This window comes from Sorex fumeus, unplaced genomic scaffold (genome assembly GCF_029834395.1).
Source record: "Sorex fumeus unplaced genomic scaffold, SorFum_2.1 ptg000037l, whole genome shotgun sequence".
Classification (NCBI taxonomy): domain Eukaryota; kingdom Metazoa; phylum Chordata; class Mammalia; order Eulipotyphla; family Soricidae; genus Sorex; species Sorex fumeus.
Window position 1 is genome coordinate 76661523 of NW_026606094.1, and position 10528 is coordinate 76672050.

Genomic DNA, 10528 nt, shown 5'->3' on the forward strand with positions numbered 1-10528 from the left:
ATCTGCACTTGTTTTTTCATTGCAGCACTCTTTACAATAGCCAGAAACTGGAAGAAACCTGAATGCCCAAGAACAGATGACTGGTTAAAGAAACTTTGGTACATCTACACAATGGAGTACTATGTAGCTCTTAGAAAAGATGAAGTCATGAAATTTACATACAAGTGGTACAATATGGAAAGTATCATGCTAAGCGAAATGAGTCAGAAAGAGAGGGATAGACATAGAAAGATTGCATTCATCTGGGGGATATAAAGTAACAAAGTATGAGATTAATACCCAAGAATAGCTGAGATCAGCACCGGGAGGATTACTCCATAACTTAGAGGCCAGCCGGGTATCCTAGAGGAAAGGGCAGTTCAGATAGAGAAGGGAGCACCAAATAAAGGATGTTTGGAGGATCCTCCCAGGAGGGGAGATGCATGTCGAAAGTAGACTATGGACTGAACATGTTTGCCACTCAATGCCTCTTTTGCAGACCACAACACCCAAAAGGAGAGAGAGAACACAGGGGATTGCCCTGCCACAGAGACAGGGGGGATGGGGGGATGGGGGTGGGAGGGATATTATCCATGGTGGTGGAAAATGGGCACTGGTGGAGGGATGGGTATCTGATCATTGTATAATTGAAACCAAAGCACAAAAAATTGTAAATCTACAACTTTAAAAAAAATAAAATAAAATAAAGGGAAAAAAAATCCAAAAAAAAAAAAAAAGAAGTAAATCACACGCAAAAAAAAGAGAACTAAATCAAACACCTGGAAATTAAACAGTGCGCTATTGAACAATGAGTGGATTAGACAGGAAATCAAAGAGGAAATAAAAAGATTCCTAGAAACGAATGAAAATGAGAACACGAGTTACCAAAACTTATGGGACACAGCAAAAGCTGTCTTAAGAGGAAAGTTTATAGCTCTACAAGCATTCCTCAGAAAGGAGGAGCGAACCCACATAAATAAACTAACCTCACAGATTAAGAGCTTGGAGAAGAACCAACAAAAGGTGCACAACCCGACAGGAGAAAGGAAATAATAAAACTCAGAGCAGAGATTAACGAGATGGAAACACAAAAAGCAATCCGAAAGATCAATGAAACCAAGAGTTGGTTCTTCGAGAAAATTAACAAGATCGATAAGCCTCTAGCAAAACTCACAAAGAAAGGGAGAGAGAAAACCCTAATAAACCAAATCAGAGATGAAAAAGGGGTCATTACAACAGAAACTACAGAAATTCAAAGGATCCTCAGGGAGTACTTTGAGAAGCTTTATGCCACGGAACATCAAAATCTCGAGGAAATGGATAAATGCCAAGACTCCTACAGACTCCCAAGGCTGACCCAAGAAGACCTGGAATACCTGAACAGACCTATCACCACCAAGGAAATTGAAATGGTAAGAAAAAGTCTCCCCAAGCACAAAAGTCCTGGCCGGGACGGATTCACTAGTGAATTCTTTCAAATCTTTAAAGAGGACTTCCTCCCAATCCTCTTTAAGCTTTTCCACGAAACTGAAATATCAAAAACACTTCCGAACAGTTTCTATGAAGCAAGTATCACACTGATACCAAAAGCAGACAGAGATACCACAAAAAAAAGAGAATTGCAGGCCGATATCCCTGATGAACACAGATGCAAAGATCCTCAACAAACTACTAGCAAATAGAATCCAACTACTCATCAAAAAGATCATACACCATGACCAAGTAGGATTCATCCCAGGGATGCAAGGATGGTTTAACGTTCAGAAATCAATCAACATAATCCATCATATCAACAAAAGAAAAGATAAAAAGCATATGATCATATCAATAGATGCAGAGAAAGCATTTGACAAGATCCAGCACCCCTTTATGATGAAAACCCTAGCCAAAATGGTATAGAGGGGACTTTCCTCAACATAGTTAAAGCCATCTACCACAAGCCTATAGCAAGCATCATCCTCCTTAGGGAAAAACTGAGAACCTTCCCTCTAAGAGCAGAGATGAGACAAGGATGCCCACTCTCTCCACTGCTGTTCAATATAGTACTGGAATACTTGCAATAGCGATTAGGCAAGAAATAACATTAAGGGCATTCAGGTAGGAAAGGAAGAAATCAAGCTCTCACTATTCGCAGATGATATGATACTCTACTTAGAGAACCCAATAACATCCACCAAAAAACTCTTAGAAACAATAGACTTGTATAGTAAGTTGCAGGCCATAAAATCAATACCCAAAAGTCCATGGCTTTCCTATAGGCAAACAGTGAGAGAGAGGAAAGCTACATGAAAAAAAAATTCTGTTCACAATTGTGCCCCAGAAAATCAAGTACCTAGGAATCAGCTTAACTAAGGAAGTAAAGGACCTGTACAAAGAAAACTACAAAACGCTACTTCAGGAAATAAAAGAGGACATGAGGAAATGGAAAGATATCCCCTACTCATGGGTCGGGAGACTTAACATTGTCAAAATGGCAATACTACCAAAAGCATTGTATAATTTCAATGCAATCCCTATAAGGATACCCATGACATTCTTCAAAGAAATGGAGCAAACACTCCTGATATTTATATGGAACAATAAGCCCCCACGAATAGCTAAATCAATTCTTGGGAAAAAGAAAATGGAAGGAATCAACCTCCCTAATTTCAAACTCTACTACAAAGCAGTAATAATTAAAACAGCATGGTACTGGAACAAAGGCAGAACTGCAGACCAATGGAACAGGGTTGAATACACTGACATCTCCCCTCAATCATATGATCATCTAATCTTTGATAAAGGTGCAAGAAATGTGAAGTGGAGTAAGGAATGCCTCTTTAACAAATTGTGCTGGCATCACTGGATGGCTTCATGCAAAAAAATGGGCTCAGAACTCTGCCTAACACCATGTACAAAAGTAAGATCAAAATGGATTAAAGACCTTAACATTGGACCAGAAACCATAAGGTACATTGAAGACAAAGTTGGTAAAACCCTCTATGACATTGAGGCTAATGGTATTTTCAAAGATGCCACGCCACTGGCCGAGCAAGTGAAAACAGAGATAGATAAATGGGACTATCTTAAACTAAGAAGCTTCTGCACCTCCAAAGAAATAGTGACCAAAATAAAAAGACAGTCTACAGAATGGGAAAGGATATTCGCCGAATACACATCTGACAAGGGGCTGATATCCAGGATATACAAAATACTGGTTAAACTCCACAAGAAGAAAACATCCAACCCCATCCACAAATGGGGCAATGAAATGAACAGAAACTTTCTCAAAGAAGAAATCCGAATGGCAAAAAAGCACATGAGAAAATGCTCTACATCATTAATCATCAGGGAGATGCAGATCAAAACCACAATGAGATACCATCTCACACCCCAGAGACTGGCCCACATTCAAAAGATCAAAAGTAACCGATGCTGCAGCGGATGTGGCGAGAAAGGGATACTCCTTCACTGTGTAAGCTCACACAAGGGAGGCTCGGCACCCACAGCGGCGGTGGCTCTATCTCTCCCGCCGCCCGCGTTCAGTAGTCTCAACCTTCTCCCACCCCAGAGAGGTTGATGGCGATGGTCAGGCGGAGGAAGGAACGAGGGCCAGGCTGGTTGGTATTAGTCATAGTTTATTCTGATTCTCTCCTCATCTGTCTCTGCTCCCTCTCTCCTTCTCTCTCTCTGCTCCTCTCTCTCTCTGTTTTTCCTCGTCTCTCTTTCTGTCTCTGCCCCCCCCCCCCCGCCCAATCTACAGTCTCCTTATATCTCTCTCCAAGAGAATGGGGGAAACAATTACATATAGGTGTGGTCACAATCAGTAGGGGTAGAGATCAACAGGGGTAGAAATGTTAGCCTCAGGGAAGACCGCTCCTAGGACAGATCCTTCCTCAGCAGGAGGACCCACCCTAGAGCATAATCCCATGGGCGTGCCTCTCCTCTCCTTGTCTGACAAGCATATAAGAATATAATATAAATCATTTTGTATGGATACAGTAAGAAATATCTTAAACTTATAGAATTGCTCTCCTAGGGCCATCTCGATCTCAGACTACGGTGCTCAGGCCAGATAGTCTTTCCCACCCCTAGCAGGATCCTAGTCTTGTCGTTACCTTTGGATCATGACAACATTTGTCTATGATCAAACTCTTAACTTATAGTTAAGAATCGTGGCACTTTGGTCTGGCCCATTTCACTGCCAGGGTAGCTCACCGCTTGCCCTGGGTCCATTCAGTCCCTTGTCGGGACCCTGCTTTTGGGGTGTTAGGAACTAAGGGCAACTGAGGCTTAAGTCGAGAAAGCAGATTCCCAGGAGTGAATAATATTCAAGGCCAATCAAATCCTAAGTTACAAAGCATAATGTTAACAGTCTTCCTGTATCTATACAAAAAGGATATTACTTTAAGGTAACCCATTCATAAGGCATAAGGAGACGAGAAAGGCAATATTTCACTCATATATATAAAATCATAGATTTCTGGGAAACTGATCTTACAAATTAACAAAGTCTGATTAAGGGGAAAGCTGATTAACTGGGTGGGAAGGAGAGCATAGGGAAGACTGTTTACATGTAAACACAATGGAAGTGGAAGTGCTTCAGGAGCACTGTGATGGGTGTAACCAGATTGATGGGTGTAACCAGATAAACCTAAACTTCTTGAAGGACAAAGCAATGTTACCCAACATCTCCCCCTTTTCTGTTTACAAAAACACAAAAACTTGAAATAGAAAGAGTAACAATTACAAACACAAAAGTCTCATTTGATCACAATTTGAAGAGTTGTTTCTGCAACAGCAACAGGATTAACCTAAAATGTTTGGAGCTATATTCCAACATCTCCCCCTTTTCTATTTACAAAACGCCAAAGATCATAATAATTCTGATGGGTCAGGGACTCAGTATTAGCTAGTCTTTTCCGAAAGAGGCTGGATCCTATAGCCAATAGAATGAACATGAACAATAAGGCCATACCAGCACTACCAAGAGCGTGGGTAATGCTTTGCCACCATGACCTCGGGTCAAGGCCTTGTAAGGCCTCCGCAATACCCTGGGCTAAGTTTTCATACTGAACTCCTGGGAGTTTATCCTTAAACACTCGAACAATCTCATCCTGAAGGGCGAGGGTATCTAAAGACATATTTCCCTTCAGATCTTGCAAATGGTATCTGATTTTGTCCCAAGTATGAGCAGACCCATTATATCTATGGGGGGTAACACAGAAAGAAGAGCTATTCCAGTCACAAAACAGTCTCATTTGTTGCTCTAAGATATCAACCCGCCCCTGGACCCAAAGTAATGCTTGTTGTAAAGTGTCCAATCCTTGCTCGACATCGTGGTTGATGGTAGCCTGCATTTTCCAGAGGTGGTGAGAGTCATTTTGCCAGGTTTTGACGAAATCGTGCATCTGGATTGATGTTTGAAGAGCTGTTCCCGCAACAGCAGCAGTAGTGGTCACAGCAATGAGTCCCAGGATAGCCACAATCAGGAGTCCAAGGAATCGTCGAGAACGTCGGAGCAGTCGTTTCACAACTTCAGTCAGGAGTCCTTCAGCAGGGGAGCGTTGCCATTCTCTGGTCAGGTTCACTGGTAGCCATATGTGCGATCTGGCCCTTAATAAAATTATACTGTGGGGAGAATCTTGGATTGAGAGGGAAGAATTGAGACAGGTAAATAATGCACAATCACGACAAGAAACCTTTTTATCAATAGGATCGAAAGAAAGAGTGCCTCGAGCAAACACATAAGGATGCTTGACACATGCCTGTATGTAAAAAGAGGAGTTATAATTAATGTAATAAGTAAAATTTTGTTGCTTAGAGCCACGCAAGTATCCATCCCAGTAGTGGCCAGGGCTTAAGGCTGCAGCCACCTTCCATAGATCGGTATGTTCCGGATAGAGTGTTCCATTATGGGTAGCTCGAGGTTGAGGGGGGGCGTATCCCCCATCGTGCCATTCTAGCAGTTTGTGTGTCTTGATATGAAAGCTTGGAGGAGAGCTAAAAGGAGAAGTGATACACCACTTAGCTGCAGGGAGAAAATGACATTTAGTGTAATCTGGATCATCGGAACAATCAGGAAGGAACTTGCCTCTAGGTCCCCAGTCTATCAGCTCGTAATCCTTACGATGAGATAGTTTGCCTAGGGGGGAACGGCATTCAGTCCACTCCCTGGGCGAGTACTTCCAATCTTTCATAGAGATAAATTCACAGCGAGGGATAGGGGGTTGACCTAGAGAGGTTAAGTTAGTGGATGTCACATCAATAGAAAGAAAACGTGTAAAAGAAAAATCTTTTAGCCAGTGATCAGGAGTGGTATGCATTGGGGACTTGGTATGAATCCAAGTCTGAGGGTGAAGGGAAAGATATGGAGGCGCTCCAATGCAGACGGGATCAAGTGAGTACCCTAGAGAAAAGTTAAAAGGTGTTCCTTCTCCATTTGGTAACTGAGGCAACTGTGAATCCCAAGGAGAGGGTAAAAGGAAGGAATTGTTAGTCCAAAAACGGGGTCCCGGCATGGTCCAATCCACAACCTGTAAAAGTGGGGTGTGAGGAATGTAAGTCCAGTAGACATGTTTAGCTTCACTTACCACAGGACTGCAGAACAAGATTGCTATTATAACCAAAAATAGGTTTCTAAGGGTAAAGAGAGTGTAGGGGGTTCTGAGGATGGCTTTTCCTTTTCGGATCTGATGTTTGGTGTGACCCCATAATATTTTACAAGGGCTAGAGGCCTTTGTCTAGGGTTTTTTTCTGCCGACCTTTAGGGATCACTTTTTCTTTGGCAGATCCTCTGTTGTCGGAAGTTCCTCCAGTTTCTTGATTTTCAGCTGGGACAGGTCTAGCGATGTCTTGGAGTTGTGTTTTTTCGGGTTGTGGAGTCTCTGATGGTTTGAAGGCCACATCAGGTGGGTGAATTCGACTCCTGATGAGACGCAACGGGACCCATAGTTTCTTAGTTGGATTATCATCTGTTGAAACAAAAGCATAGCCTTTTCCTCGAATGAGGAGTTTCCCTGCTACCCATTCTTTGTCAATTTTAACCCAAATAGGAGAATTAATATTTTTCTGGGTTTGTGCATCTTCCTGAAAATGCCTTTCGGCTGCTGTATGTGGCTCTCCTTGAGGTAGACTTAAAAAATTTAGAGTAAACAATGTCAAGGACAAGGAGTCAAGTGGAGGCATACCTCCCTTTTTGTTTTTTAATAATTGTGTTTTGAGGGTTCTGTGAGCACGTTCAACTATGCCTTGTCCCTGTGGGTTATAAGGAATTCCAGTAATGTGTTTGATTTGCCATTCATCACAAAAAGCTTTAAAAGCTTTACTAGTATAGGCTGGGCCTTTGTCAGTTTTGATAGCAGAGGGAACACTCATGACAGAAAAACACTGTAATAGAAACGAGCAGACTGCTTTGGCTCTCTCAGAAGACATGGGAATGGCCCACAGGAAGCGAGAATAGGTATCTATTGCCACATGAAGAAAAGGTTTGTTAGGAAAGCACGTGACATGGGTAATATCCATTTGCCACAATTCATTGGTTTGCAGGCCTCGGGGATTAGCTCCCGCCACATGGGGGGTGCAGTGTAAAGGAGCACAGATAGAGCAAGCACGGACAATATGCCTGACTTCTCGCATAGAGATGCGATGGTGAACATGAAGGCGGCGGGCATTTATTTGTGTGCAAAGCCTGGTGCTCTTCTGTAGCAGAAGTAAAGATGGGCGCTGCCAAGAGATCGGCAGTTTCATTTCCCCGAGTCATAGGCCCAGGAAGGCCAGAATGAGATCTGATAATAGTAATAAAAACAGGTTCAGAGAGCTTTTGTAAAAGAGCCTGTAACTGCTGAAGCAGTTGCTGAACTATAGGATTTGGGGCATTTAGAGACGCTGTCACAATTCCCGGGAAGAGGCCAACAACATAAGCTGGGTCTGAGACGACGTTTGTGGGCCCTGACACATGGGAGAGTAGGTAAACCAAGGTGGCAAGTTCCACTTGCTGGGCAGAGGTATAGTTAGTATTTACTGTTGTGGTTAGGGAGGGTCCAGAAATTCCACCTTTCCCTGAGGCAGAGCCATCAATGTAGTATACCGGAGCATTAGGGATGGGGGAGGTGCAAATGATGGAGGAAATGACAAATGGGGTTTTTTTGAAAAAGTCCCAGTTTCTTCCTGCTGGATAATAGGAGGAAAGTTCTCCAGAAAATTCAGCTAAAGCTCTTTGCAAAACATCGCTGAGGGGCAGGATGGAGGCGATCTCCTTTGCTGGGATAAGGAGGACTATGACATGAGGGTCGAACCCCAGCATAGCAAGGGCTCTCAGTCTTCCCTTAATGATTAGTTTAGCTATTAACTCGAGATAAGGCACCAGAGTGCGAGACTCCGTATTATGCAGATAGAGCCATTCAATTGGGCCTGAAAGATGTGCGAGAGCAGCAGTGGGCGACTGGGGGGTATCAAAAAGCAGAAGCCACAATTTCTCTTCTGGAGCAAACCTAGAAAGATGAGATTTCTGGAGTCGATCTAGGAAAAATGCTAACTCTCTCTTAGCCTCAGGGGTAAATTGCCTCGGACTGTCGAGGGCGGGGTCACCTTCAAGGGTCAGGAATAGATTATGGAGGTCTGACTTGGGGATGCCGAGGGAGGGGCAGACCCAGTTAATGTTCCCTATCAGTTTCTGAAAGTCATTGAGAGTTTTAAGCTCATCATGGCAAATAGAAATCTTTTGAGGTCGCACTGTGGTCCGCTCAAGAACATAACCTAAATATTCATATGGGGGCGACATTTGGACTTTCTCTGTGGCTATTTGCAATCCAGCTGCTGGTAGGCGGGTTATCACATCCTCATACAATCTTTGAAGCTCTCTATCATTAGAACATGCAAGCAAGATATCATCCATGTAATGGATAACATAAGCCTGAGGAAACAATGCGGGAAGGGCGCAAAATCAAATCAACAAAATATTGACACATGGTAGGGGAGTTGGTCATACCCTGGGGTAAGACAGTCCACTGATACCTGCGCATGGGTGCACGATTATTAAGAGAGGGAACAGAAAATGCAAAGCGCTTACGGTCATCTGGGTGGATGGGAATATTGTAAAAACAGTCTTTTAAATCAATAACAACCAGAGGCCAATCTTTAGAAATAGCAGCAGGGAAGGGAAGGCCAGGTTGAAGAGCCCCCATGGGAACCATAGTGGAGTTAACATTCCTTAGGTCAATCAGCAAACGCCATTTTCCTGACTTCTTTCAGATAACAAAAACAGGGGAATTCCATTCTGAGAATGAGGTTTCAATATGCCCTAAGTTCAATTGCTCTTCCACTAATGATTCTAACGCCCTTAATTTTTCATTATTAAGGGGCCACTGCGAGGACCACACAGGATCATGAGATTTCCACTGAATGCGGAGGGGTTGAACTGCAGTGGCCCCGATTAAAAAGGGGTAGCTTCAGAATCAGGGGTTACAGGAGGAAGTGGAGGGGGGATCCTAATCTCCTCTCGCCATTGCTCCTGTAGATCTCGCCCCCAAAGGTTCATAGATATGGGTGCTATATAGGGCTGGAAAGTGGCTACTGCTCCTTCTGGGCCAATGCTTTTTAACCATCTGGCACTCTGCCGGACAGAGGAAGAGGACAACATGCCAACTCCATGCAGACTATAGGGTATTTCTTGAACAGCCCAGTTACGGGGCCAGTATTGGGTAGATATGATAGAGACATCGGCTCCTGAGTCAATCATACCCTTAAACTTCTTCCCATGGATCTCAAGAGTTGTTTGAGGGCGGATGCGCTTCCTCAGAGGAGCAACATAGCCAACCAAAGGATTAGTGCTGCCAAAACCTCCAGTTCTAGGACGGGTGGATTGACTGGGCATGAAAAAAGGAAGTAAGAGAAGCTGAGCAACGCACTCTCCCTTTTTAAACATCCAAACGGTTGGTACCGTAATGACAATTATGATTTCCCCAGTATGGTCAGAATCAATGACCCCAACATGATCATTAATTCCCTTAATAGTCAAACTGCTTCTCCCTAAGAGAAGGCCCACCGTGACTGGTGGAATGGGTCCTTTTATACCAGACCTTAATTTGTAAGGACATTGAGCAGGAGAGATGGTAACTGTATCAGGGCAGGGTATATCCAGGGCGGCACTTCCTGCTGTGGCTGGTTGTAGTGAATCTATTGACTGGAGCTCTGAAGCTCCACCTCGGGGAGAAGAGCTGCAGCCGGGAACATCCCCTGATTTTGCGGGGTCTGGGGTTGTCCCCACTGCAAGTTTCCCGAATTAGGATCACCAGCTACACCAAGATTGAGGGAGCAATCTCTGGCCCAGTGGTTTCCATTACGGCATCATGGACAAGGTCCAGGTGGTGGTCTCACAGTTGCTCGTTTGGGAGGTGCCCTGCAATCCTTACGGAAGTGGCCTGATTTCCCACAATTAAAACATTTGCCCTGATTTTGTCTCTGTATGGCATAGGCCTCGGCAGCATTAATGCGTGCCTGATGTTTGATAGAACCAACATTAAAAAAATTACCGAGTGACAGTAATCTTGTTCCATCTAAACACAGACTT

General features: G+C 43.7%; 1 protein-coding gene across 1 annotated transcript; it reads right to left on the bottom strand.

Annotated features, from left to right (window-relative positions):
• Positions 1-4787: 4787 nt before the first annotated feature.
• LOC130027814 (endogenous retrovirus group K member 18 Env polyprotein-like) lies at positions 4788-6479 on the bottom strand. The gene has a single exon (XM_056118705.1). It carries the CDS (start codon positions 6477-6479, stop codon positions 4788-4790), a length of 1692 nt encoding a protein of 563 aa, XP_055974680.1.
• Between the last annotated feature and the right edge of the window lie 4049 nt (positions 6480-10528).

Bases quoted from the DNA above. Each gene is read 5' to 3' on its own strand.
- LOC130027814 (XM_056118705.1), bottom strand. From the start codon at position 6,479: ATGCCGGGACCCCGTTTTTGGACTAACAATTCCTTCCTTTTACCCTCT.